This window comes from Penicillium concentricum (genome assembly GCF_028827145.1).
Source record: "Penicillium concentricum strain IBT 3081 chromosome Unknown utg000004l_segment0_segment0, whole genome shotgun sequence".
Classification (NCBI taxonomy): domain Eukaryota; kingdom Fungi; phylum Ascomycota; class Eurotiomycetes; order Eurotiales; family Aspergillaceae; genus Penicillium; species Penicillium concentricum.
The window spans coordinates 2888444-2916376 of record NW_026622757.1 but is presented as its reverse complement, the minus strand read 5'-3'; the positions used below and the strand labels follow the sequence as shown (position 1 = coordinate 2916376).

The 27933-nt window shown below is 47.7% G+C and overlaps 14 protein-coding genes across 14 annotated transcripts; 8 read left to right on the top strand and 6 right to left on the bottom strand.

The window, feature by feature from the left end:
* Positions 1–196: 196 nt before the first annotated feature.
* N7517_010086 (translation initiation factor eIF2 subunit alpha) lies at positions 197–1300 on the bottom strand (the record flags this gene model as incomplete). Its single annotated transcript, XM_056727809.1, has 4 exons — positions 197–671; positions 726–933; positions 1007–1151; positions 1223–1300. 4 exons carry the CDS (start codon positions 1298–1300, stop codon positions 197–199), a joined length of 906 nt encoding a protein of 301 aa, XP_056576381.1.
* Positions 1301–1924: 624 nt separating this feature from the next.
* N7517_010085 (SulP family inorganic anion transporter) lies at positions 1925–4445 on the top strand (the record flags this gene model as incomplete). Its single annotated transcript, XM_056727808.1, has 4 exons — positions 1925–2394; positions 2473–3102; positions 3152–3671; positions 3747–4445. 4 exons carry the CDS (start codon positions 1925–1927, stop codon positions 4443–4445), a joined length of 2319 nt encoding a protein of 772 aa, XP_056576380.1.
* A 556-nt stretch (positions 4446–5001) lies between these two features.
* N7517_010084 (uncharacterized protein) lies at positions 5002–6063 on the bottom strand (the record flags this gene model as incomplete). The annotated part of the gene is made up of 1 exon (XM_056727807.1): positions 5002–6063. The coding sequence occupies one exon, from the start codon at positions 6061–6063 to the stop codon at positions 5002–5004; it is 1062 nt and encodes a 353-aa protein (XP_056576379.1).
* Positions 6064–6385: 322 nt separating this feature from the next.
* On the bottom strand, positions 6386–7748 carry N7517_010083 (F-box protein; the record flags this gene model as incomplete). Its single annotated transcript, XM_056727806.1, has 3 exons — positions 6386–7010; positions 7068–7586; positions 7642–7748. 3 exons carry the CDS (start codon positions 7746–7748, stop codon positions 6386–6388), a joined length of 1251 nt encoding a protein of 416 aa, XP_056576378.1.
* Positions 7749–8328: 580 nt separating this feature from the next.
* N7517_010082 (oxidoreductase, short chain dehydrogenase/reductase family superfamily) lies at positions 8329–9210 on the top strand (the record flags this gene model as incomplete). The annotated part of the gene is made up of 3 exons (XM_056727805.1): positions 8329–8926; positions 8999–9095; positions 9144–9210. The coding sequence occupies 3 exons, from the start codon at positions 8329–8331 to the stop codon at positions 9208–9210; spliced, it is 762 nt and encodes a 253-aa protein (XP_056576377.1).
* Positions 9211–9307: 97 nt separating this feature from the next.
* On the bottom strand, positions 9308–9892 carry N7517_010081 (GNAT family N-acetyltransferase; the record flags this gene model as incomplete). Its single annotated transcript, XM_056727804.1, has 1 exon — positions 9308–9892. The coding sequence occupies one exon, from the start codon at positions 9890–9892 to the stop codon at positions 9308–9310; it is 585 nt and encodes a 194-aa protein (XP_056576376.1).
* Positions 9893–10196: 304 nt separating this feature from the next.
* Positions 10197–11280, bottom strand: N7517_010080 (uncharacterized protein; the record flags this gene model as incomplete). The annotated part of the gene is made up of 4 exons (XM_056727803.1): positions 10197–10558; positions 10610–10674; positions 10730–10847; positions 10905–11280. The coding sequence occupies 4 exons, from the start codon at positions 11278–11280 to the stop codon at positions 10197–10199; spliced, it is 921 nt and encodes a 306-aa protein (XP_056576375.1).
* Positions 11281–12725: 1445 nt separating this feature from the next.
* N7517_010079 (Winged helix-turn-helix transcription repressor DNA-binding) lies at positions 12726–14189 on the top strand (the record flags this gene model as incomplete). The annotated part of the gene is made up of 4 exons (XM_056727802.1): positions 12726–13125; positions 13186–13315; positions 13371–13819; positions 13876–14189. 4 exons carry the CDS (start codon positions 12726–12728, stop codon positions 14187–14189), a joined length of 1293 nt encoding a protein of 430 aa, XP_056576374.1.
* A 984-nt stretch (positions 14190–15173) lies between these two features.
* N7517_010078 (flavin-containing monooxygenase) lies at positions 15174–17191 on the top strand (the record flags this gene model as incomplete). The annotated part of the gene is made up of 3 exons (XM_056727801.1): positions 15174–15482; positions 15579–15854; positions 15908–17191. 3 exons carry the CDS (start codon positions 15174–15176, stop codon positions 17189–17191), a joined length of 1869 nt encoding a protein of 622 aa, XP_056576373.1.
* Positions 17192–18611: 1420 nt separating this feature from the next.
* On the top strand, positions 18612–19445 carry N7517_010077 (kinase-like protein; the record flags this gene model as incomplete). Its single annotated transcript, XM_056727800.1, is given in 3 exon segments — positions 18612–18681; positions 18693–19138; positions 19266–19445. 3 exon segments carry the CDS (start codon positions 18612–18614, stop codon positions 19443–19445), a joined length of 696 nt encoding a protein of 231 aa, XP_056576372.1.
* A 212-nt stretch (positions 19446–19657) lies between these two features.
* N7517_010076 (LLM class flavin-dependent oxidoreductase) lies at positions 19658–21112 on the bottom strand (the record flags this gene model as incomplete). Its single annotated transcript, XM_056727799.1, has 1 exon — positions 19658–21112. One exon carries the CDS (start codon positions 21110–21112, stop codon positions 19658–19660), a length of 1455 nt encoding a protein of 484 aa, XP_056576371.1.
* Positions 21113–22579: 1467 nt separating this feature from the next.
* N7517_010075 (slipin family protein) lies at positions 22580–23726 on the top strand (the record flags this gene model as incomplete). Its single annotated transcript, XM_056727798.1, has 3 exons — positions 22580–22751; positions 22811–22928; positions 22991–23726. The coding sequence occupies 3 exons, from the start codon at positions 22580–22582 to the stop codon at positions 23724–23726; spliced, it is 1026 nt and encodes a 341-aa protein (XP_056576370.1).
* A 1173-nt stretch (positions 23727–24899) lies between these two features.
* N7517_010074 (uncharacterized protein) lies at positions 24900–26062 on the top strand (the record flags this gene model as incomplete). The annotated part of the gene is made up of 2 exons (XM_056727797.1): positions 24900–25231; positions 25291–26062. The coding sequence occupies 2 exons, from the start codon at positions 24900–24902 to the stop codon at positions 26060–26062; spliced, it is 1104 nt and encodes a 367-aa protein (XP_056576369.1).
* Positions 26063–27534: 1472 nt separating this feature from the next.
* N7517_010073 (uncharacterized protein) lies at positions 27535–27831 on the top strand (the record flags this gene model as incomplete). The annotated part of the gene is made up of 1 exon (XM_056727796.1): positions 27535–27831. The coding sequence occupies one exon, from the start codon at positions 27535–27537 to the stop codon at positions 27829–27831; it is 297 nt and encodes a 98-aa protein (XP_056576368.1).
* Between the last annotated feature and the right edge of the window lie 102 nt (positions 27832–27933).

Here is a 27933-nt window from a genome sequence, read left to right as displayed (position 1 = left end):
CGACTGCCCTGGCTAAAGAGCGAGTTCTGACTGCAATCCTGCCCATCAGCACACTGACCCATCGAGTCTTTCTCCGATATGTGCAAGCTTTTTTCTATCCATCTTTGACCAACTCTCCTCTAGCGGTGATTCCAGCTTTGAATGCTAGCGCTGATGACCGCTGTATGCCCCTCGACTCGAAGTTGTAACCCGTTTCTTACTCGGGAACGCCCTCATCACTCTCCGAGTCCTCATCTCCGCTGACCTGGGTGTTCTCACGCTCGCGCTTCTCCATAAGCTCCTGCAGAATCGCATCGTCGTGCTCGGTGACAGCCTTGGGCGCCATCTTCACGGTGCAGGTACCGCCGTTCGCCTTGATACGCTCTTCGATTTTCACGATAGCAGCCTCCAGCAACTTGACACCGAGGGTCTTGTCGAGACATTGGCTGGCCAGGACGTAGAGAGGAGGAGCGACCAGTCGGACCTTGATCTGGTTCTCGGGGGTGTTGTCGGCCTCAGCGGTACGGAGGGCATCCTTGACGGCATCGATTCCATCGTAACCGAAGCAAGTAACCTCGATATCGGCACGGACCTTGGTGGGGTGGGGGGTCAGCTTGCTGCTGATGTATTGCTGCAGCTCACTCTTGACGGCATCGTTGGGGAAGGTGATCTCATCCCAAACGTTGGGGTTTCTAGAAAACAACTGTCAGAAGGATTCGAGCATGAGACAAAAAAGAAGAACCTACGTAATGGAGATCTTGAAGGCATCGTGCGCGTGGCCGTATTTTTGGTTCAAAGGCCAGCCGATGGTCTCGTATAGGGTCTCCAGCGGGGTCTGAGTGGCCTCTGCGACGTGGCGCATGATAGAGTGCACTGCCTTGCTCTTGTTGTAACGCTCCTCGCACTTGATGACATCCTCTGGGGACACACGTCGCTTCGACAGATCAATGTAACCTTCAAGTTCACAAGTTAGTTCTCGCGTTCTACCGGGCGAATAAGATATGCTTGCCTTTCTCCTTGTCGACACGAAGCACGATGACAACCTCGTTGCGCCCAATACGGATGAGCTTTTGGATACTGCGGATACGTCTGCGAGAAAGTTCTGAGAGGAGGATCATGCCGTCGATGTTATCGTATTCAAGCAGCTTCACGTATGCGCCCATCTCGGCGATCTAGCTCGTTTCACACAAAAATCAGTCCCTGTCGCTTTAGTCTTTCAGTTCAAGATTCAGTTGATCCATACCTGCTTGACATTCACCATGACAAAGCTGTCCACCTCCGGGTACTTGTCCTCATAGAACCGACAGTTTGTTAAAGACATCTTGGCGGGGTGCTGTTTTTTTTTCTCGGGGAAATCTTAGGTGCAAAAGGGACGGATTTGATGGCACAATCGAGATGATCGAGACGGTGACCAATGGGATATGAATGATCGTATGGGCCGGAGAACAGGAGCGCAGAGGGGATAGGCGACGTGAATGAGGCACAATCTATCTCTTTGTGGCGGACTTCAAAACCCACATTGACCTGAACAATCACGGGATTAATAATCACGTGATACTCCCCAGACCGCCTTCCGATGTTTGATCTTGGCTGACACATCAATCAATTACGTCAACGGAGATCAACGGCAAGACGACCATGTTTTTATACTCTTCAATACTTGACGACCTTTCTACAAATCAGAAGATTCTCTGACAATTCTTCTGAAGATGCTCTATCTCTTCATTGTATAGACATTATTCGAGGATCTGCGTTGAATTAACGATAACGCCTGCGTTCCCCGCTTATCGGTCTAGCGCACCCTTGCCTAGCCGACAAAACAATTCGGGGCTGGGGTTGTTACAATTGCTTTCAATCTTTTACATAATATTATGACCAGCATTTATGGCGGCCTACTTCATGTCTAATTCTTTGACCTAACACTCCTCAAATCTCTTGTCAAATCATGTCTGAGACAAGTTCATTACTCCCTGGGGAGTCCGACGGACTTGGACGTCGGACTCTACGAGACCGCATTGTCGACGCTTTCCGTTCATCGCCTCAAACCGGTCTTGGTATCTCGACAAATTCTAGCCATGACAATCACACGGCACAGGACAACCAAGCCGGCACAGGGGTTACGGGCGAACCAGACTTGAGAACTCGGCTTCTGGAATCGTACCTCCAGGCCGGTCCTGCGTGCGGTGAAAGGCGTTGCAGCCATGGCACATTCTCGCCCCAGGTAGAAGATGCGGGAAGGCAGTCATACGTCGGAGAGTCGGGCGATGCAAGTGGATATAACGGACATGAAGTGTCGGAAGGTGCGGCCGGTCGCCCTAGAGGTGTAGTAGACCACCCAGAGTCGGTCCCAGATTCAGAGACTCCGTCACAGATGAAATCATCTTTCACTTTTCCAATAACGGACACGAATAAACAGTAGGTCGTATCTTATTCATACCCTGCGAGCACTCTCGTAGCCTGTCTTAGGACTGGTAGCTGACGAATGGATGGCAGATACATATCGTATTATATTCCCTTCTTCAATTGGATCCAACAGTATCATTGGTCATTCCTGCGTGGAGATCTCATGGCTGCCTTGACTGTGGCATCCATCTACATCCCGATGGCGCTCTCTTTAGCCTCCAATCTTGCTCATGCACCCCCCATCAGCGGCCTCTACTCTTTCGTCATCCATCCCATGATCTATGCCATCCTAGGAAGCTGTCCTCTCTTGGTAGTTGGCCCGGAGGCCGCAGGCTCCCTCCTAACGGGTGCTATTGTCAAAGCAAGTGTCATGCAAGGAATCTCAGGCGAGGACGACCTCACAGAAACCGCTCTGATTGTAGGAGTGGCGACTGCTATGTCTGGTGGCATGATACTGATCGCTGGCCTGACCCGCCTAGGGTTTTTGGACAATGTGCTCAGCCGACCATTTTTGAGAGGATTCATCACTGCGATCGGCTTTGTGATTTTTGTAGACCAACTTATCCCTGAATTGGGTTTGGCCGAGCATGCCAAGGAAATCGGCGTTAGCCATGGCACCAGTGTTGAAAAGCTGATTTTCATCATTCGCTACGCTCGAGAGTGCCATGGCCTAACTGCTATCGTTTCGATCGTTAGCTTTAGTGTCATCATGGTGTTCAGGTGCGTATCGCGACCCCGGCTTTACATTCCTCATACTGATCCTCTGCAGAACTTTGAAGAAGATGCTTGTACCGCGTATCCCTCAAGTGATTTATTTCCCAGACCGATTTCTGGTTGTTGCCCTGTCGGCAGTTTTGGCTTGGCACCTCGACTGGGAAAGCAAAGGGCTCGAGATTCTTGGACCTACAGAAGTTGGTTCTGGAGGACTATTCGCTTTCAATTGGCCTTTCCAGCTTGCGCATATGAAACATGTGCGCACAGCATTGAGCAAATCCTTTATTATTGCGCTGCTTGGCTTCTTTGAGTCATCTGTTGCGGCCAAGGGGCTGGGCGAAGGCAATTCTAATGGAATCAAGGGAATGTACATGAGTGCCAATCGTGAGATGGTTGCACTAGGCTTCGCCAACGTCGTCGGAGGTTGCTTCTCGGCTCTGCCTGCATTTGGTGGATACGGGCGAAGCAAGCTCAGCTCACAGACAGGAGCACGGTCACCTATGGCTAGTGTTTTTCTGAGCATCATCACATTCACATGTGTCATGGTGCTTTTGCCTTATCTCTACTACCTCCCGGTTCGTCCCTTTCATCCCTTCCTACACCATACCTGTGTGCTTTGTCCAAGTGCTGACGATGATAACTCCCCATAGAAAGCAGTTCTGAGTTCCATGATCTCCGTTGTAGCCTTCACTCTAGTGGAAGAATGCCCGCATGACCTCCTCTTCTTCATCCGCCTGCGGGGCTGGTCAGAGATCGTCCTCATGCTCCTCATCTTCACAACAACGATCTTCTACTCCCTGGAACTAGGCATGGCGATTGGAATGGGCCTGTCAGTGATAATTCTCATCCGACACGCAACACACCCTCGCATCCAGATCTTGGGCAAGGTCCTCGGGACAGCCGCGCGTTTCGACAACGCCGAACTCCACCCAGAAAACGTGGAGCTAATCGAAGGCGCCCTGATCGTCAAGATCCCTGAACCCCTCACATTTGCGAACACAGGCGATCTTAAGAACCGCTTGCGACGTCTGGAACTTTACGGCTCCAGTCATGCCCACCCTTCCCTGCCGCGCATGCGCGCCCCGGAGCATAATAAAAATATCATTTTCGACGTTCATGGCGTTACGAGTATCGATGGGTCTGGTACCCAGGTTCTCTCGGAGATTGTGCATGCGTACGCGGAGGAACGCGTCAGAGTGTTCTTCTGCCGTTTGCCGAATAGAGAGGTATTCCGCATGTTTGAGCGGAGTGGTATTGTTGAGGAGTGTGGTGGATTGACTCATTTCGTGCCCAGTGTTGATGAGGCGCTGCGGTTGGCGGAATCTGAGAACCAAACGCAGGAGATATAGTCTCCATCTGTATATCTTGCTAAAAATTGGTGACCTGTGTGTGGATGCGGTTTGGATATTTGTACGGACATATATTGCATTTCGGCTATCTAAAAAATAATCAAAAATGTTGCTCTACCTGACGTTTTGTCATAGAGCAACAACTGTCAAGGAGACAGAAGACATGATCAATTATCTCTTCCCTAACAGGGAGCTTGGTTCACTTAGAACCGAAGTAAGCCCTTACGCTTTGCTATGCACCACGATCAGCTCTCCTGAGCATGCCATCTTGGCGATGAAAGCCGGCCTTGCAGCATCCGCAATGCCATGGTAGAGCACGGGGACAAAGCATGACGCTAGCAGCTGCAGTTTAGTTGCCCCGGTTTGCACTTGGTTGAGCAGTCCTGTATTGGTGACAAGTCCAGTGGGTTGAATAGTGCCGAAACCAAAGTCATGGGCTCTGTGGATCCAGGAAGGTCATGCTGATGGGTTTGCACTGCAGAGTGACCTCTTTCCGAGCTCCATAGATATTGTAACGTGTCCCAGTTTCACACTGGCACAGAAAAGCTTCAGAAGTTCACGTAGCTGAATGGTCCTCCACAACAGCCTTCCGGATCACTGACCGTAGAAGCGATTCCCCTGCCTGCAAAGCAAGTTCATTCTTGTCGCCTCGAACTCGAGAACCATCATCCCCATCCCCAGCATCTCTATCAGCAGCCACAACCAGCTTCACACGTCCTTCACTACCCAAAACGAAAGCAGCACAGGCAACCTTCGAGAGTCGCACATGCTGCTTAGCAACCCGGTCTGAAGACGACCCATCCAGATCCAGCTTCATGGCAAGATGTGCTTCCAAGTACGAAGTAAGATTGGCAATGAAAGGGCTGCGCAGTTTATGCTGAAGACTGCGTGACTTCGGCTCCGACTGTCCAGACTGATCGTGCAGGAAACCCGCTAGTGAAGTGCGCGCGACGCTAACATTTAGGGATCTCAGCGCTGGTGCGATCGACGATGAAAAGGACAACGTGAGCTGTAACTCTTTGATAACATCTTCGACTGTGTCACTCGTACTTGGCTGTTGAGTGCGCAGGGTATCGACATATGTCTCTAGACCTGCACAGAGAAAACTCGAGGGCAGTCGGAGGGGCGAGCAGTAAGTGTCGAAATTGGTAGATAAAAATGTGAGGAATGTTTGGCGAAGCGCAGTTGGGAATTTGGTTAGAAGAAGAGGGAGAGATGTCGATCCCGTGCGCTGATTTTGGGATGATTCTGTGTCTGCGAGCAAAGCTGCTTTGTAGACGATGTTTTCGTATTCTAGCGTTACTAGAATACCAGGAAATGTGGTATTCTGGGATCTGCTTGGCGCTTCGTCGCGCAATGGCTGAGGAGATATTGGTCGCCATAAACAATCTTTTAGGGCGCCTGTCTTGGAGAGCGCGTCGTCGTCTGCTGCACCAGTGCTTGTATGGAAACCAGCAAGGACATCGCCTGTGAGATGGTCACGTAGACGCGTTGCATATGTCTTTAGGGCGACCTGATCGTCTAGAAGGGTTTCACAATCCTTCCCATGATGGAGAGGGGAGAGACGGTGGATGGTCCAAGAAGTGTTGAACAACTGTCGTGAATCTGCTTGTTCCATGAAGACCAATGGGTGAGTTTGCAATAAACTCGGCTAATTCTTATGCTACAATTGAAGCATATCATCGAGGAAGATTGATACTTGGCGATGTACATAGCGACGCGTGCCGGTTGCAAACAAAGCAAACACCATCAATTCCCTTATGTTATAGGTACGGACTAAAATCACATTGACTACAACTGCCAGCATGTTTCTTTTGGTTTGAAAGGAGAAAAATAATAACAATGAAATGGAATGCAAATGCAATTGGCTGAAATGCTCATATATCCAACTCCGGTATATCCCCAGTATAATAACCTTGACGCCGGGCACCTCCAATGTATCATGCCTGCCATCCTCGCGTGGGATGACAATCCGGACACCCAAAAACAATTGGAATACCATTCCAAATCCAGACGTGCTCTACGTCGTGGGGTATGGCTCGCCGGGCTTTCAACTCAGCTTCAGCAGCAGCAAACCAGATATCTTGCACCGAACTATGCAAGTTCTGGGCAGACGCGCGCGCAAAAACAACCGAATTCATATGATCCTTTTCATACTTCATCGTGTCATTATAGAAGTTGTACATAAAGTCCTTGCGTTGTGCTCGCTGGTTCCCACCGTCCCCAATCTCAGCGGAGAAAAACTCGACAATCCGCGCAAACGGCGCCAATGTGAGCAACGAGCTGATCCACGAGTCATCAATCTCAGCTTGACCATCTGGAGACATGGCGAAGCGTATGTATGAAACAAGCAAATGCATACAATGGTGAGTCGCAACCAACGCCGCCGTGTTGGTGAAGGGAGGGCTTTGGAGGATCCGCGTTTGTAGGTCGCGGTACATCCTCTGGCGTATTTCGAGTGGGAGGGGTACAGGCAGATGGCCTGCCTCGTATTTCTGTACGAGTGTGTGCGTGTGCTCGCGTCGGGCGGATGCGTATGATTCGAGGAAATAGAGTGTATAATACCTGGTAGAGAAGAGGTCAGTGGTTTGCTGGGGTGAAGCATTTCCCCGCTGTTCTTACATGAGTGGTGCCAGGTGGAACCGTATGCTAGCTATGCCATGTTTGACAAGGGCATTGCGCTCGTTTCGCTTTGCGGGAAAGGAAGCCCTCATGACGGCCGGTTCGGTCTGGACGAACCGATCGAGGATCCGATCTGCCAGGTAGTAGCAGAGCCTCGAGCAGAGCATTTGCCTTCGTCTCAGCCCATGCAAGTATTTGAAGGTGTAGAGATGGCCACCTCTGGCGCTTTTGGACGGCGGGAATAGGTCTGACAATAGCACCACATCGTCGGCTGGGTTTCGAGTATAGGTGCGGTCATCGTCAATCGGGGATGGAAGGGTGCCGTGACGACGCAAGCGGAGATACTGCCGGACAATTTCATGTTCATTTCTGGTGAGCAGTTGGCAAAAAGCCTTGCAGACGAGTCTTAGTGGATGGAAGTCGGTGATGCCGGAATATGCAAATATGCGGATTTGTATCTCAACGGGGAGGTCCCATGGCGATAAAACTGGTAAAGCTGGAAGACCTGCATGTTCCTTTCTGATAGCGAAGCTGAGTCAGTGAAATTTCGCGGATTGTCGCAAAAGGATCTTACTTTAGAGCCGATCCACGCTGCTCCTTGGCAGCACTTGACTTTCTCCTGTTGTGAATCGCAGCCCGGACTTTTTGAACGGAGAGGGCGAATTTGGCAAAGCCAGTCATTCTTGAGCCCTAGAACACATGAATTGACTGGCTCCCAACGAGAGGCGCACTTTGCAGGGGCTCATGGAGATAAAAACAGGCTGACTGTGAAGGGGCCACTATTAGGTAGATCCCGTCCTTAAATAGCATATGACTAAGCCTCTCGATGGTCCACTCCGATTGAGAGATCGACTAGCATCGTAGCATCCAAGCGCAAACTGTATGATGATTACCTCCAGACACATCAGGCTTGGCTCTCGTGTTGAGAACCAATAGAAGAATTAGACAAAAGTCTCTGACAGTAACGTCCAATAGAGAAACAGTTCTACCTAGTAGGAAATGATCCGGAGCATGTAAGTAAACAAGTTTCATATAGCATATAACATATGACATACGTTGTACAGAGTCAATGGCCTATAGATAGAACCCTTGCAATCCAACATACATACATACGTACATACATGTACGCAGGTATAGCCAGAGCTGGGCCTGGGCAGCTAGGGATTACGTCATTACGTCATCCCTCAATGGCGTGCGCAGGTCAGGCACATATAAAGACCTTCCTACCCGTATCTTCGAGCATATTAGTTCAACTTACAAAATGACAAATAACGTCCTCATCCTAGGTGCCACTCGAGGGCTGGGTGCCTCTTTGCGGACACTATACTCCGCAAAGACAGCGACCCATGTGTTTGCAACATCCCGATCCTCCAACCCAGAGCCAAGCCCAGGAGTCACATGGCTGACAGGAATTGATATCTCCCAACCAGATGTGGGCCAAAAGCTTGTTTCACAGCTTCCATCTACAAAGCTCTCAACGGTCATCGTTAGTGCTGGATACTTTGGCTTTGAAACATTCGATTCTCCAGACTGGGAGAAGCAGGTCCAAATGTATACGACCTCTGCGATTGGTCCCGTCTTTGTGGTACACAATCTTGTCAAAGCCGGATTGTTGGACCAGGGTAGTAAAGTGATCCTCATCAGCAGCGAGAGCGGTAGCATCACCTTGCGCCATGAGACGGAAGGCGGGGGTAACTTTGGCCACCATGCTAGTAAGGCTGCTTTGAATATGGTCGGGAAGCTTTTGAGTCTGGACTTGAAGCCGAAGGGGATTGCAGTTGGTCTAGTACATCCTGGATTTATGCGGACGGAGATGACAAAGAGTGTTGGATTCGATAAGTACTGGGATGTGGGTGGAGGTGAGTGACCAATGCACTACTCTTACAGACTTTCAATTCAGTAGGTCTAACCCGATGTCACTCGGAAAACAGCCGTGACGCCGGATGAAGCAGCGAAAACACTTGCGTCTTTCATTGAAGAGTTCGATCTTAGCAAAACCGGAGAATTCTGGGCGCCAGCAGGACCAAAGTAAGATATTTGATCCAATTATCAGGAACCAGGCTAATCTATCCACAGAGATATTGGCACCGCAGAAGCTGTTCTTGGGAAGAACCTGTCGACTCCTTTGCAACTTCCATGGTAGACAGTGAAAGGATAAATATGAGCTACCAGATTCCCAAGTCTCCATTCCTTGCTCAGATATCAAGTACCATGCACCAAATCCAGAGTATTTATCCGTTTCAATCTAATGATATCTGTGCATGCGGTCTCGCACACATAAACACCAGATCCCTCCCCATGTCCTTTCGCTCCTCACGCCCGACAACCTTCACCCCAAACATCTTCGCGTAGAAAGCCTGCATGCGCTCATCATCAGTGAGCAACATAATGCGACGTAAATACGGCATGTTCTCCTTGGAAAAGATCTCGGTAATACAAGTCACAAGCCATTTCCCAAGCCCATTGCCTTGGTACTCAGGGAGAACGTAGGTATCCGACAGATAAGCAAATGAACAACCATCTGTGACCATACGAGCAAGTCCAATCTGCTCAGTGTTTTCCGAACACGGCGTGGTAGAATCATTTACAGATTCTATGGGTAGAGTCCACCTGTACACGCCGAAACTCAAGGAGCCGTGGAGCATCTGCCACAGCACCTTCTCTGGGAAGGGCTTTGAGACCCAATAAACGAAGTCTTTATCGAATGCATCATTGACTGCTTTGACAGAGAGTAGGCTTGGTTCGGTTGAAATGAAGAATTCGCGGTTGTTATCTCGTGTCCATGTCTTAGGTGGGAGTCCACTTGTTGGCGGGGCAGAGGACATGACGGATGTGAAGGTCGGGTGCCGCTTGGTTTTATTCCGAAATATATGCAGTTGGGCTTCAAGAAATGGGTGGTATCTGAAGAAGATTTTGTTGTGTAGTAGTTGAAGAAATTGTAGTCTGATGTTATTTGAGTCATCGGTGAAATCCGCTAGTTGACAAATTAAACATGAGACAACATTTCGGCCGAACTAAGCCACTTTCTTCCTAACAAAACAGACTACAAGGAGTAGAATATATAAAAACCAAATTTTTGACATTCAAATCGCATGGCTTTGGGTCGAGAATCCATCTGTGAGTCTATCCCTAGCATTTCTTGCTAAATTGCTCATAGCTAATTGAGATCTCATCTGTCCTTTCAATACCTGCAGCACCTCGAAGAATATTCTCATCGCTGGTGTTCTCTGTGCTATTCTTCATGACGGTTGTGTGGTAGGTATTACTACGCTCTTCCGCAGAAGAATCAAGGCCAGATTTGGAAAACTTGCCCCATCTTCGACCATTGCCATATATTGGCAGTTTGTAGGAGGTGTTGCCCGAAGAGCTGCTCTTGCCATTCTTTCCGTATTTGACGCGGATGTAGAGAGGACGGAGGACGGGGATTGACGAACACATGATCGTGACGCAGCTTTCGGTGGCAGACCAGATAAGCATTGGTACCGTATCATCTAGAGTCAGGTCAGCTCTATCGTCATGAAAAAAAAATTCAGAGCACGTACATATGTACTCAGATGCGTTTAATCCTCCCAGAGCTTTGGTACGGATAATGCCACATACTCCAGCACTAGGGTGTGCTTGTCAGATTAATATTCAAGAGAGCGAAATATCCCGAAACTCACAATACTCCAAGACTGAGACCACAGGCAACGGTGAACTTTTCCTTCTGTTTCATATTGAGATCCCAGACAATAAACCATGGGAGGATCGCAAACGAGAAGTCTGCGGCGACAAACCACGCTATAAAAGCCAGGATGAGTATTCTTATATACAACCTGGGGCAACTGTAGCACTCACATCCAACAGTGTAACCAACCTTGGAAAAATCGAGCCAGCAATAGCCTGGTGTAGTTGGGTTCCAGGATTTCTCAACTGGAATGCACTGCAATATAACAGTAATGCTGGCAAAAAGCGTGATAAAAGCAGTGATTCCAAGACAAGCCCAGATAAACCAGATCTGGATTTTATTCCGCACAATTCGAAGAAGGAACACGCCAACAGCCGCTTTTCCCACGCCAATGACCATGATCCCAGCTACCTGGCTGAATAATTCATACTTGACAGCCGTAAAATAGATGGCTGGATCACCGACATCAGCGTATAGTTTCCCGAGGCCGTAAACGCTTGCTACTGTGACGAAGACAGTGTAAAGGATGTGCAGAGCCTGCAGCATGTTAGAATTTGCACGAAGAAGGCAGTACCGTGGTTTATTGTTCTCACCAGTGCAATCAAAACTAGATAATCGTCAAGACCAACGGAGTTCAGAATGTATTTTCGGGTATAGAGCCTTAGCCCTACAAAAAGTGCGAATACAACAACCTCCACCCAGAGGACCGCATTGGTCATGGGCCCTAAGCCTCCATACACACCCATATTAAAGATGAATACAGGTTCAGGATAAAAAAGAAGGATCGCTGAATGACAAAAACAACGTTGTTCAGATAGCAGGACCCGGCCTCCAGTTTAATAGTATACAAATTTTATATCATTGTGTGCTATACGTTAAGATACATCAATTCCTGCTGTCGATAGGTACGCCAGACATTCAGCAATGTCCCCTGAGCGACGTTATTTCCTACCAATGATCCGGCGCGACAGTGTACTATGACCTAAGTATTGAACCCTGTCAAGTTTCATTACTTTGTAAGGACCCATACTAAGCTGTTATGGGTAGTGATCCCACGAGCTCCACAATAGGTACAAAGAACGTGCACGTACTTCGTACTTTTTACTCGGTAGCTTATATTAGTTTTGACCTTTCCACACCACAAACCCACATTTCTCTAACATACTAGAGAACAAAAGGCCATTATAAAGCCGGCCATGTTGTGAGCTATCCAACACGGGCCTTGGACAGATGTGGGTCTGACATGAACGGGGATGGGCTGGACGAGAAGTGAAAATTGAAGAACACTGCCAATGTCTTCTCATTTTGCTAGGTTATGTGGTGTGCAACGTATGTCCTGTTTAACAATCCTGAATTTTAGAGTCGAGGAGTACGGCCAGCATAGTCTTGAATTTCAACCTTGAAATGGGAATTTGATTCTGAGCTTCGGCCAGATAGTCAGGTTAGATTTGACATCGACGATCTAATTATCAAATATCGGACGGACATCGACACTTTGTACTGTGAAACTTCTTGATTCTACTCCGTAGTTCCAGAAACAAAAGTCCAATCCTTTTAGGGTTTGACAGATAACGGGGCCGCTCTAGCGCAAAGACAGTGACTCCCGCTTCCCCGGCTATATTACCCTTGTAATGGTGCGGCCGCCACACAACGATCATTTCTGAATGTGGTTAAATGAATGAATATCCCCTCGAGAATGTAGGCTATCACAAATCGAATAGAGGGGGAGTTGGACTGAACTTTGTACGGAGTACTGGTGAGCCTACGGAGTAACCTTGGAAGTCCCGAGACGTAGTTAACTTCGCACATCTGCCTAAAGCAGGTAATCCGCTGGGAATTGACCTTCACTAGGGAAACCCCTGGAGGTCATGTCACGACATGTGGTGTAATTACAAAGGCTCGGGTCGCACTTATACTGTAGCTCGAACCGCCAGTCTGATTGATACCATTTTATCATCATCCTGGTTATTCCTTTTCCAATCCTTGGGAACATGTCATATCTAACAGAAATCATTTCAGCACTTGCTGCAGCTAGGCCTAAATGGTTTAGCGGTAATGGAGTAGAGCACGTCCAAGCTCATGCAGCAGATCGACTGCCGTCTGAAACAAACAGAATAATTGACTCCCTCGACGCTGTTCAGCCTGAGGTGTTTGGCGGTAACGAAGTCGAACGTCTAAAGGTACGCGCTGCAGCCCGTCGACTGCTTGCCAGGGTGGAGACACCATATGAGCGTGCCTGGGGCTTCTGTTTTGAACAGCCTGTCGTCTTTGCCGCTCTACAGACATGCATCGACTTGGGTCTTTGGAAGTCCTGGACGAAAGTAGGAGGGGAGAAGTCTATCAATGAACTGGTCGCATTTACCACTCCCGCTGTCGATACAAACCTACTACGTAAGCTTTCTCTTCATAATATTCACACTTCGGCCCAGCAGGGCTCATGAAATGACACAGGTCGATTGTTCCGCTTGCTGGCTGCTTTCAACGTTGTTGAGGAGACAGTGGAAGACAGATTCAAACCAACTCCGTTCTCGAACGCTATCGGCGATGAGAGCACCAAGGTCCGCGCCTCACTTCAAGCAGCGTAAGAATATCCTCTATTATTGGTCTTGTGTCATACTAATATTTTGATATTTCAGGACTAATCAATACCTTGCTGCTGGTCATAACCTGCCGACTTATCTAGCAAAGATATCTTACAAAGAGCCCACGGAAGTCAATACTAATAATCACTCGGACAGTGACCCCGACGGCCTCAACTTCTTTGGGCGATTGCAGAGAAGCCCCGCTTGCTACGAAGCTTTCAATGGCCACATGGAAGCATGGACGGCATGGAAAACTCCGTGGACTAAGGTCTATGATACAACAAAGTTGCTAGAGGGTGCCAAGCTAGACGATGGCTCTCCATTCGTGGTTGATGTTGGTGGGAGCACTGGGATTGATATTTCCCACGTTCTTGCAAAACATCCAGGCCTTCCCAGTGGATCACTAGTCCTGCAGGATCTTCCAGAAGTGATTGGCAAAGCGACAGTTGATGATAAGATCACGGCTATGGTTCATGATTTCTTCTTACCTCAGCCAGTGAAAGGTAAGATCAACCCCAGCGCAGAGACTCGGACATATCTACTAACACCCAAACCACAGGGAGTCGTGCATACTTTATGCACGCAGTTCTTCACGATTGGCCAGATGACAAGGCTAAGCAATTGCTTGTGAACACTAAAAATGCAATGGTCAAGGGCTATTCTAAGCTTTTTATTTATGATATTGTTCTTCCTCCCACAGGAGCGAGCATCAGTCAGGCCACAATGGATGTGGAGATGATGTCGTTGTTATCGGCTTCTGAGCGAACACAAGGCGCATGGACGAAGCTGTTGACCGATGCTGGGCTTCAAATTGTTAACTTTTGGCCCGACCCTCAACAGTATGAGATGGTCATTGAGGCTGAGGTCGCCTAGATTTGCTTTGAATAGCTTCGCTCTTTAAGGGTATAATCGAATACTTTCAATTTCACGAGTGTTATCTACAAATTTTCTTTCGGTGCTATTCGGACCTGCTTCTTTAGCTTATGTATTATTGTTATAACATTAAATAAGTGTTGGTCATGCATAATCACTTCTGGGGCGAGGATTGACTTTACAGCATTAAGTATCATTTCAGGGTTCTTGGGGGTATTGCCGTTTACGGCTTTGATACTTTCTGCACGACATTAGTTATAATCAGGCCTATACAATGGAGCATTGCTTTTCTTTAAGAGTTACTTGGAAGTATACATTTTCAAACTAATCCTTCATTCTCCTTGTCATCTCACTAAACCCCAATTTTGTATAGAATCCAACATTTCCGAACCCCTTCACATTAGTGAACAACGTCACACTGGGCAGCCTGCATCCTCGAGCTCCAATCTCAGCATGCTTGATCATATGATAACCATAGCCTCGGCCTTATAAGGAATATAAATTGAACTTTTAGAAATTTAAATATCTTAAAAAGATTTTGGCACGTACTAGGCCTCTGGAATATTCCCAAATCACTCGAATCGGCCGATATATCAAATGGCGACATCTCGCAAACAAATACCCCAAATACTCCAAGTACACTCCGCAATGGCGTGGGGAGTGGAGAGAATGGTGTTCACGATAGCCCCGGCACGTCATCGCGGACCGCGATGGTGTTAGCTACCTCAAATCAATCCTGAGAACATCACAATATGGTCGCATATCCGACTCCAATCCAAATGAAGCCGTCTATCTTCGATGTGCAGGATTGTAATTCGCATTAGGTGGCGTTTGAAACGTTGGGCATGACGTGCAGGCGCGGGGTGTTAGGTCGTCTACAAGAATGCCAGTATATCTAACTTGATGCGACAGCGGTACTCCATACATTTATGCTGTGATTGTTTGAAGAATTTCCAATAGAAAAGAGAAAGCAAAAAAACCGCCATGACTCTTGTGCAAGCTCCCGAGGTAGTTCTTCCCTCGCTGGCGAATATCGGACCTGCCTCGGAATCGATTAAGGGTCCTTCAGACTTGAATGGACCAACCACTGTAACGGTGGAGAGTGATATCAACGGATTATCAGAGAATATTGAAAAACTCCGATTTGAACTAGAGGAACATCCGGTTGATGTGGTGCGACCCATCAAGGTCGGTATTATCGGTGCAGGTCTTGCAGGGATTACCGCGGGCGTGTTGCTCCCTGCGAAACTGCCAGGACTTGATCTTCGAATCTATGATAAGAATGCGGATGTGGTATGTACTTGTTAATCAGTGAGTTGTTTCGAAGCTAACCCACATTCTTTAGGGAGGCACATGGTACATTCTCCATTCTACTCTTGTCTTCATTAGCGGAAGTTGCTAACTCGGATCAACAGGTTCGAGAATACATATCCCGGCGTTCGATGCGATATCCCTGCACATGTATATCAATCCAGCATCTCACCAAATACCCAATGGACGGAAGAATTCGCCCAGGGAGATGAGATTCGACAATATTGGCAGGGTGTTGCACGGAAGCACAATGTGTACCAGTACCTTCGAGCGGGACAAAGAGTGCAGAAGGCCGAATGGCAGCCCGAGAAAGGGAAATGGAATGTCACTGTTGAGCATGTGGATGGCTCGAAGGTGAGAAATTGTCGATGTATACTTGATATTCTATACTCACACCGATGTAACAGATCTATGAAGAAGAGCTGGACGTGGTAATCAACGCCATCGGTCATTTCAATGCCTGGAAGCTACCCGACTATGAAGGAATCAACAATTACAAGGGAGACCTATTCCATTCGTCTAACTGGGATCCAAGCATCGATCTGAAAGGCAAGCGAATTGCTCTTATCGGAAATGGCGCTTCCGGCTTGCAGGTCCTACCATCCATTCAACCATTTGCTAGCCACGTTGATCATTACGCACGCAATCCAACTTGGATCGCAGATTCATTCAGCAGCGGAAATGTGGGAGTCCGTCGACTAGAGGCAAATTTGTTCTCCGAGTCACAGCTAGAGACATGGAAAGATCCCAAAGCGTATCTGGAATACCGAAGGGATGTCGAAAAGGGATATTTCCAGCGCTTTGGTGCAATCTTCAAAGACACGCCGGAAAACAACGAACTGCGTGAGAAATGGACCGCCCTGATGCTGCAGCGTATTGCAGGAAAGCCAGAATTAGCAGAAAAGATCATCCCAGACTTTCCCCCAGCGTGTCGTCGCCCAACACCAGGACCAGGATATCTAGAGGCCTTAGCCAAGGAAAACGTCGACTACATCCAAACACGCATCAAGCGATTCACCGAGAAAGGCATCGTGACCGAGGACGGGGTGGAGCGAGAAGTGGACATCACAATCTGCGCAACAGGAGCCAACGTCGATCACGCACCTCCATTCTCCATCATCGCCGACGGAGTCGATCTAAAGAAAGCTTGGAAACAAGACGGCAAATTTGGATTCCCATACTCATACCTTGGATTCGCAACACCAGGGTTCCCAAACCTCCTCTGGCTCGGTGGACCATACTCGTCAGGACACAGCGGGACAGTGCCGAACAACGTCGAGAACCAAGTGACATACATCGCGAAAGTGCTGCGCAAAATCCGCACGCAGGGAATCAAGTCCATCGTCCCGGCTAAGCAAGCGACCGATGACTTCGTCGAGTACTGCGACCAGTTCTACCCGCGCACTGTCTGGTCGGCGAACTGTAGCTCGTGGTATAACGGTGGCAAGCCGGGGTCTCGTATTCATGGTCTCTTCCCCGGTAGTGCGTCACATTCGAATTATATTCGCCGGGATCCGCGCTGGGAGGATTGGGAGTATACCTATGTAAATCAAAGTGGGAATCGATTTGCTTACTTTGGGAATGGGTGGACTTCAAAGGAGTTGACTCCTGATGCGGAACTGACGCCTCATCTGAGATTGCCGGAGGAGATTGATTTGAAGTCTCACATGGAGGGATGGTGGGATGTTTGATTTGGTAGAGTGGAAGCTAGACGAAATTATTCCAAGACCTATATGTACATGTGCCTTGCCACGACAGCCCTGGCGAGAAGGTCCCTAATGCATGTACATGTACTGAGTATGCCGCCGATTTAAATTACAGTACTTCTTCAAATGCATATAGTCAACTAAATACAGAAAAACGTGAGGACTACACACTACATGTTAATCAATACTAATTATTGGTATTGGAATTACTAAGAGAATACTTGCGGCGTGCATACATTAGGGGACCTTTTCGCCCGGTGGCTACCTATCTGGAGGGCATAGTACGCAGCGGTATAGGCGCCAGCTGCCAAACCCCCATTTCTAGTAAATATTGGTGCCTTAATGCTAATTTAATTTGGTTCTTGGCCGCTCCCCACACTGCCCCTTTGCCATGTAATGTTAATCATTCATGCCAATATGAAGCTTTTGATCTCCATACAAAGTGAGATATCTCGACTTTCTTGGACGGTTTGCAAGGGTTAAAAATGTAAATGAAGGCATTTGTACAGTAGGAATCGAGAGCCAAAGCTACATTTTTGACCCTTACAAAACGGCCAAAAAACATAGAGATATCTGCATTTGTATGCTGATGAAAGTCTTCATTTTTGAGAGTTGTAAACGCCAGCAAAATCAGGCTACTGTGGTTATTAAGAGAAGTGTCATAATAATTCAGGTAACTAGTTATTTTAATTCTTCTGCCGGTCTTAATTCAGGCCGCCAGGCCAAAACTAAGCATCAAGGCATCAACATAGGGTTTTGGCAGTTGGCGCCTATACCGCTGGGTACTAGCGTCGTCAATTCAAAGTCTCTTCCTATTCAACTGGCAAACGACGGTGCAACCTATTATCAACTTCTCTTCCAAATCAACCCTTGCTCCTACGCTCCTGAAATTCAAGTCGTTTATTATCCCCACAATACCCTAATTGAGCTTTCAACTTGTACTAGAGCGAGGGCGAGTGGTCGGATTCACCTGATCTACAATATTGCATTACAATGGGTTATTACTTCTCTTTGAAGGGTTCCAGGTCGTATTGATTGCCAATTAGACGTCGCGAAGTGAAGGAGAAACATGGCCAGTCTTCGAACGCGTCTCACAACATCATCGTCCTCGCCCTTTGTCATTATTATCCGACCGCGTTGTTTTCGAGCACCGCTGCCCCATCGACTGACTCAAACGGCAGCACACAGCCAATCAATTGAAGAGCAAACCGTCCCATTCTATCATCGAAAATATTATTACCCAGTCAATATTGGCCAGGTTTTTAATGATCGATACGGATAATTGTGAAGCTTGGTTATGGCGCCTACTCCACTGTTTGGCTTGCGAGGGATGAGAGGTCTTATACCGCCAAAGTTGTTTTGATATCGGCAACTGTTGCTGACTTGAAATCTAGGGCGAATGAATATGGTCTCTGTGCAGATTGACAATAATGCCGACCCCTCTCCCGTTCTCAACGAAATCAACATGCTCCAGCGTTTGAAGCAGTTCGCTATAAGGATCATCCCGGGCTTGACTTTACCAGGCTTGCGAGTGATATATTCGAAACAGAAAGTCTCTCTGGTCGCCATTACTGCATTGCATATAAGCCTCAAGGCAACAGTGTCCGCACATTACAGGAGACATTTCCTAATGCAATGATCCCTAAAGCTTTAGTTAAAGCCTTGATACATCGCCTATTCTTCTCTATGAATTGGCTAGAATTTGATGACGACTATAGCCTTCAAGATATTGAGGACCAGGAATCCCAGGATCCAAGTTTGCCGATAACATCCACAACTAACGGGACCCTGCTGATAATTGTCTACAAATCTAGACCTACCATTCTAGAACTCTCCGGCCACCCTATTCTTACAGACTATGGTCAAATGCGTCTGATCGAAGGATGCGTGAATCAAGACTGGTGGATGTCCGATATCTACCGCGCCCCGGAGGTACTCTTACATCTACCATGGGGATTCCCGGCTGATATATGATCAATTGGCGTTATGGTGAGTTGAGTTGAGCACATAATCGTAGGTCACATGCAAGCAAAACATTAACTGGTGTTTTATGATACAGAAGCTAATACCAAAAACCTCTCTCGGGGACTTTGTCACGACAATCCCACCGGGACAGGAGAAAGACCAGTTTTTGCGGTTCATACGCAAAATCTTGACTTGGGACCCGGAAGTGAGAGCCACGTCAAATGAAATTATACCAGACGAATGGCTTATGAGGCCGGTTGAAGAGATGCTGTAGGGAGACTATCGAGTGCATTCGATGGGACTGACATCCCCGGAAGTCTAGGCATTCTTTGTCAACATATTACACAATTTATCTCTATATCTCTTTGGTAGCTACGCACTGCCAGCCCGAGAAACTAATTGGAGGAATTGGTAAAAGAAATCTGACATATCCAACAATGAGAAGGGGGTGTAAAGTTTTCGATTTGTTTGCAAATATGCTACATGCTAATTGGACTCCTCCAATGAATACGGAGGCACCTCCTGACCTTCCTTCCAGAAGTATTTCGCACCAGGGTGCGCATCAGGGAGTCTGGACTGACCCTGCTTCCCATACATGTTCTCCCGGAAAGTTCCACCCTTGACAGCATAATCCGACCAGAACAGACCACGACGCTGCAACTCCGGCAACAGCAAACGAATAACATCATCAAAGGTATCAGGGAGACTAGCATAGCTGAGATTGAATCCGTCAACGTCACCAACAGTCACCCATCGCTCCAGCTCATCCGCCACCGTCTTCACACTTCCAATAATCTTAACACCATTCCCACCAAGCACCAAATACTCTGCAATAGTCTTCTTATCCCACTTCTGACCCTCAGTGCCAGGCACCGTACTAGCCCAGTGGTTTACCATACTGCGAACAGCAGGAAGCTCCACGAAACGGAAGTCCTGATCATCAGAGTAGGTCGACAGATCATATCCAGTCCAACCACCAAAAAGAGCAAGCGCACCCTCCCGATCACCGTACGTCTTCAGCTCCTCGAACTTGGCATTCGCTTCCTCGTCCGTCTCGGCAACGATCACCAACGCACCCGCCACGACCTTGATATCCGAAGGATTGCGTCCAATATCCGCAGCTTGTTGGCGGATACTATCGACGGACGGACGAACAAGCTCGGGCTTTTGCGCATGCAAAAACACAGCTTCCGCATGCTTTGCCGCGAACGCCTTACCCGCTGTCGAGGTACCAGCCTGCAAGATAAAGGGCGTGCGCTGGGGACTCGGCTCACAGAGATGGGGACCGGGGACCTGGAAGTATTTCCCCTTGTGATTTATTTCACGAACGGCAGTTGGATCCGCATATGCCTGTGTCTTGCTCCCGGATCCTTGCTTCCAGGTCACAGCATCATCTCTCCACGACGCCTCCCACAGCTTGTACGTGACATCGAGGTACTCGTCAGCGATGCGGTAACGCTCATCATGCTCGACCTGTGTATCGAGGCCGAAGTTGCGAGCCGCGGAGTCGAGGTATGAAGTAACGATATTCCAGCCGATACGACCATTGCTGAGGTGATCTACCGTTGAGAAGCGTCTTGCTAGGGCATATGGGGAATCGTATGTCGTTGAAGCTGTTACGCCGAACCCGATTGATTCTGTAGCTGCAGCCATGGCAGGGATGCTGTAGAGGGGATCGTTGATTGGAAATTGTGCGCCAGCAGGAATCGTCGGGGAAAGGTTTGAAGGACCTCTGTATACATCGTACCCACCTAGCACATCTGCGAAGAAGATGGCGTGGAATTTGGCATCTTCGAGCTTCTTGGCTAAAGCAATCCAATGCTTGATATTCTTGTAGTCTGCGCCTTGGTCTGTGGGGTGACGGAATAGACCTGGGTTCAGGTGACTCGGCGATTGCATTGCAAAAGCATTGATGATGAGTTGTTTCTTTTCGGAAGACATGGTGTGTGTCGGGTTGAGAGAGGATTGAATGAATTGCGAGTCTACAATAGCTCTAGAGGGGTAGACTATATTTATTGACCCTGCATACGTCAATATCTATTGACCCCGCGGTGTATTGTCGTGAGACGTGCAAAAAGACGTGCAGTTGGAGGCCGATGGCGTCAGCATGTAACTGTGGGGGTTTCACATTGGGGTTTGGGGGATTTGAATAATTAATTGATAACATATGTAGTTTATCTTTTCTCGTGCGAGTGAAGTATGGCGACATTCCAGGGTTATGTTGCGGATGGCTGATCCCCCGTACTTTTCTATATTTTCTTACATATGTTGCGAAGCTTTCTATACTTCCTATCCGGCTGAGATAATTATATTCATATTAACTATTGATCATGATCATAATGGTCAATTCTATACTTTACTTCTTCGAAACGTTATCTTTTCTCCTTGGTACTGTGATATATATTTGGTGGTAGATTTGATGTGGCTACAATTAGTTATTACCCGATTTGGTCAATGTTTGCAAAACATAGAATAACTATGAGATATTTCCCAAACGAATAAAATATTTGCACTTATTACACAGCCTGCTTATAAAAAAAGATATAAATGGATCCAAATGGTAGATATTCCATCAAATAGTAGATTCAAAAAACAAAAATAAAAAAAAGATGTGCATCATCCGTGAATCGAACACGGGCCTCGTCGATGGCAACGACGAATTCTACCACTAGACCAATGATGCTAGTTGATGTAAGATGGCACACTATTAACCATTAAGAGCACATTGCTGCGAGTAGGCTTGCCTCCACTACGTAAGCCAAGCCGGGCACCTGGGCAACACTGCCCTTCCCCGGAGAGTTTTCCAGGCACTGCCTCATGCTCGGGCCAAGTACGGGCAAAGATCATCCACTATTGGTCTTTAGACTTCAAAATATGTTACGTATTCGCTCATTCGTTTTCGTTTTCGAAAGATTTTCCACGGTCTGACAGCTCATGTGACAATATATGGTCTTTCCATGGCATCGCCACCGCACATGGAATCTGCCTTTGCGCCCTTGCGCCCTGGACTTTTAGAAGGCTTCTGGAAACTGGAGCTCTACGTGCACATGATAATATGCAATGTATGACGATGCCCATCGGAATGTACAATGTACGATTCGAGGAATGGAAGGATTATTTTACATCTTAGCCCTATATAAGATATGAGTTCGTGCAAACGGAGCGGCTATTCGGCAACCCCATATGGACCCAGCGCCCGACCGAAGACTCAGCCTTGGGAGAGAGAGAGGCTTAGATTGAACCAATCATATTCAATCGGGTTGGAATTAAAGAGGTGTCATGGTTCCACTGCGGAGAAAGTACCTTCTGTGTTTACCTTTGGAGCATTTAAAACCTTACGGTTCTCTCATCCCTTCCTAACCATCTTACCTTGAACATTCACTATCCTCAACTTATAATACCTTGACTATGTCTGTAAACGGCGCAAGCACCAGCAAGGCTCCTGCCGCCGACCGTGGTGTACATCAACCTCTGGTCGATGTCCAGCCATTCCGCATGAGCGATCTGCAGCCCAAATACGCCCACCGTATCAACCATGATGATGACAACCCAGATGCCCATGGATGGTACGCCGGTTTAAGTAAGTCCCGTCAACTTCCATACGCGCTGTGACTCTCATCCTAACAATCCCTCGTTTAGTCCACAGCTTGGGTGAATGTATTGGATTCTTCGGAGCCATCCCCTGCTGTTTCTGCTGCCCCAACCCCTTCAAGCCCGTCGACCAAGGTGCAGTCGGTTTGATCTCGCGATTTGGACGGTTAGTGATCCTCCCCTCGGTCATCCCCATCGAATATCACCCACTGACAATGATCATTTTAGCTTCGAGCGATCGGTCGATCCTGGTCTGGTCAAGATCAACCCGCTCAGCGAACACATCACCACCGTTGATGTCAAGATTCAAATCGTCGAGGTGCCCCGTCAGATCTGCATGACCAAGGACAACGTCACCCTCAACCTGACCTCCGTCATCTACTACCAAGTGGTCTCTCCCCACAAGACCGCCTTCGGTATCTCGAACGTGAGACAAGCCCTGATCGAGCGCACCCAGACCACACTGCGCCACGTGATCGGTGCACGTGTTTTGCAAGATGTGATCGAGCGCCGCGAGGAGATCGCCCAGTCAACCTCGGAGATCATCGAGGAGGTAGCCGCCGGGTGGGGAGTGAAGGTCGAGTCGATGTTGATCAAGGACATCATCTTCAGCGAGGACCTGCAAGACTCGCTCTCGATGGCGGCGCAGTCGAAGCGTATCGGTGAAAGCAAGGTCATTGCCGCGCGCGCCGAGGTCGAGTCCGCCAAGTTGATGCGCCAGGCTGCCGATATCCTGTCCTCCGCTCCGGCTATGCAGATCCGCTACCTGGAAGCAATGCAGGCCATGGCCAAATCTGCCAACAGCAAGGTTATCTTTATGCCAGGAATGAATGGCCAGAACGCCCAGACGCAGCTTAATTCCGCCGAAAGCTTCGGTGAAGGGCCTAGCAAGTACGGCGCGACCTCTCAGGTCGATACTGGACTCCAGCAGGCAGTGAATGCTCGCGTTGTCGAAGACATCTAGATGTGATCTTGATGTTTTGCGTTTTCCTCCCCCTTATCTTAATTGTTCAATTACTTGCATGAAGATAATGACTCTGCCCTCTTCGGTTTGTGATTTACCTTGCCCTTTCGGGAAAGTGGACCCCTGAAGTTGTTCTTCAACAGCTCATTTGTCTGCGTTCCCGGAATTTTATTGTTTTTGTATTATGGCTGGACGTGATTGGATCTATGACGATACCCACCTTCGTTTGCTGCTACTATTGCGGCTGTTTTAATGTCTTGACTGCTTTCGACCTACTTATTTAGTAAAATGCAATGCAATCTTCGCTCTATATCTGTCACGCCAAGTTCTATACCCAGGAGAATCAGCAATGATAATATGTACTTCGTATAAAAGCACGACTCATCATTTGACTACAGATGCGGAGATCATTAACCTGTCAACCACTCAAAATGACCTATGACAGAAGGGTTCAGTCCGGTCTGAAACATTTTTTAAATTAATCAAATCCACATAGGAAAGCTAATATTCTCTTGAGAGTTGTGCTTCTTTTTGAAAATACTGAAAGCCATATACTCCGTACATATTTTCGTGTGCTTCATACTTCAGATGTCCGTACCTTACTATGTATTATGTACGATAACTACATACATCTTGTGATTTTTTCTAACGAGTGGCCCCTAATTTGTGCAGATGGCGTTCCTGATGAGTTTTAGCTGCAGCCAAGACATGACATCTTGGTATTAAATGGGTAAAAGGTGTTGTGAGGACGCTAGTATGTTAGTGGACATCGTGATGCCGATCCTAGGTAATTTCCGTGGGGGGATTTTCCAATGTCCACGTTGATTAGTTAGAAAAGTTATTGATAATTATCATTGTTTTATATTATCCAGACAGTTCACACTGAGTTAAACCCAAGAAATAGAGAAACGAATACCAATTTGCCCAGAATTGGGGCAGTGTGAGATCCTGAGCGAGGGCTCAACAGGATGAGGAAAATTATAGAATCAGCACTAAGATCCTGTGGCGAGGGGAGCTAAGATGAGTTTGGAATTTGCGCTACAGATATACACAACAGTCAAAACAAGCCCCCTTTCGAATTGGGGGCTAAATTTTGATTTCGCTTTTTCAATCGTTATACACTCTACCCTTTTGCAACACCTTGTAGCGCTACCTAGCGGATACAACTTCAAAATGACGTCTACTATAGCGACATTGGTCGCAAGGGCGGCCGAATCGACAGGGACGATCACGATGCCCATGTCAAGTATCTTCACTGCCCCCGCCTCATGCTCGAACTCATGGACATATGAACCTGAGGCTGCAAACCTGGTCGCAAATGGCCTCCTAATACAAAACGCTGTCGACAATGACAATGCCGATCCTGCGTGTTTCCCTTCCGGGTACAGCCAGTATGGAAGAGTTCGGGCAACTGTCGCCTATAGCCCAGGTTATTGTCCACATGGATACACCTCGGCCGATTTGTTGATTCACAAACCAGCGACCACTGCCGTATGCTGTCCCTCGTAAGTGAAAAAGAACATTTATCCTCGTTTCCAGCACGGATATTGACCACATATTCTAGTGGCTTTGCCTACTATGAAGAAAAAAGGGACCTGCAAACAACATTCGCTGGATGTCTAAGCGAATTCCCTAGTGCATCATCTACCATTGTCACCGTCCGCCAAGCCGAAGAGGAAAGCACACAGGTCTCCGGCCCTGTGACCATGTGGGCGCAAGCAATCCAAGTCCAGATGCAAGCATCAGACAAAAGTTTATTTGTCTCTGCCACTACGACCACGACCGAGAGCAAGACCGACAGCAAGACCCGAACAACATCATCCGACGAAGCATCAGAAACAGCAGCCTCATCAATCTCTTCATCAACCTCTTCATCAACACAAACAGGCCTCACAGTCCCAACAGTCCCATCAGTCCCAGACATCCCAGAACCCGCAACCCCAAGCCCCGCAGCCCCAGGCACAGGAACAGAGGCAAGCGGCCTGTCAACGGGAGCAAAAATTGGCGTTGGAGTCGGTGTCGGCGCCGCAGGCCTAATCGTACTCGTCGCACTATTATTCTGGTTCTTCCGCCGCCGCCAACAAAAAGGACAAAAGCCTCTACCCGACACGACATCTTCATACGGAAGCCACCCTGAAATCAGCGAGCTTGGCGGAAGCACCCAAACCGACCCAAACATGGTATATCAACGTCCCGGACACGGAGTACCCAGTGAGTTTGGTGGGAGTTCGCAGGCTGGAGCGTCTAGTATTATGGCGAATACGAGGACGACTGGTCCTTCCGAACTCCACGCGACAAACCCCGGCCCGAAATTTGTACATGAACTTGGTGCTTAGCTTTTTTCTTTTGTTTTCTACGAAATCAGATATTATACCCCTTCCTCGCTTGACTCTCGACTCTTGCAATACCTGGTCGATATGAGTCTTTGGTATTGAGGGTTAAATGTTATCTTTGTAAATAGGTGCATATTATTTTCATGGAGGAGTTGGATCCGCTGACATGGTGGGGCTTGTTTGGGGATACAAGGCCTCCATCGGATGTAACTATAGCTCAGCTGCAGAGATAATACATTATAATCACCATTCCAGCTTTTATTGTTGTTTATTTTTTGTGGTTTTGACTTTCTCTCTTTTTACCTCTGGGACTCCATGCCCGGGGTACGTATATTGGTATCTGTTGAAAAGGAGCCGAGTGATGCATTATATAATGCTTTAGGTCGTCGAATCCGGTGCCAACAGCACAGCAAGCAACCAAGAATCAATTAGGGCTGCATATCCTAGACTAGCCTAATATGCAGGCTATTAACTAACTAGTTAGTTAGAGGCAATATCTGTTGATTGCTGTGATTGGCCTATTAAATAGCTTAGAATCAATTAGGGCTGCATACTCTAAACTTATGTAGGCCATAATGGAATGTAATCTCCATAGCCCATAACCCCCTGATTTATCAGTATCTCGTATTCAACTTGTCATAAATTATTCTCTCTGACTCTACAGCTTCTGTCAGAGATCCTGCACTATCTTTTCTAGTTCCTACCCTTTACTATCTATGAATATCCATAATGTTATTTACTACGGCCAAAGAACGATGAAACCAATCTACCAGCCAGATCCCCTCTTTCCGATTCTAATTCCCATCCTAAGCATTCTTACCTTTACTCCGCTAGCAACCTCGCTCTGTTACTACCACGATGGAACCCTCTCGTCAAATCCTATATATCAACCATGCATTTCCATCAAAGACACGATAAGCAGGTGTTGCGCCAGTAACCGGTAAAACCCAGCAGGCAGCAACAGAGTCAACGGAGTTACAGCGGACGAATGTCTTGCCAACGGACTGTGCATGAATGTATTGACGTACAAAAACAGCGCCGGAAAATTGGATACGAATACCACATACTAGCACAATTCGTGTACGATTTCCGATTGGACGACTAATGGATGTTTAATTGTATGTACCAAGACATCGGTATGTTTTTTATTTCAAGTGGAGTTTTATGTCGAAGGGAATCTGGAAACCTTTGTGAATTGTGGGTGAACACTTCGGGTGTATCATCAGCTGATGAGTGGGATTTGCTAGACCCAAACCGGTGGATCGGAATTTAGTGCCAGGATGACCTCTTGTGATGGCACTGCGAACTCGACTACTTGGTGTTATGGGGAGGATGATAGCTGCTGCGATACTCCATCTGCGGTTACAATAGCTCAGAAGCTGGGCGAACACACTTCTACCTCGACCTCGACCTCACATTTGATCTCAAGTTCAATGTCTACTTCATTGTCATTATCAAGCTCAACATCTACTTCAATGTCGTCTTCATCCTCGTCGTCTCAACTTTCAGGCGGTGCCGTCGCCGGGACCGCTGTCGGTAGCGTTCTAGGGGTCATTGCATTACTGGCAATGATTTCTTTTTATTTCGTGCGAAAGAGAAAGAAAAATGCGAGAGAGAATGAAGCAGAAGCATTGGCGATAAGTCTTCGACCGGTTTCTCGTCCTCGAGAGCTCGATGATCTCATTCGGACTGTTGCACATGAGAAGGCAACTGGTCCTCAGGATATCAGGGATGAGCTAGCAAGTGAGCCAGTGGGACGCATAATGAATTAAAATAGTCAACAAAGAAGTTAGATAGAAATAACTATTGATTTCTTTTGTTTACGTTGTATAGATCTCAGGTCAAAAGCGGCCAGGAACTAGGCCTAAAGGAGT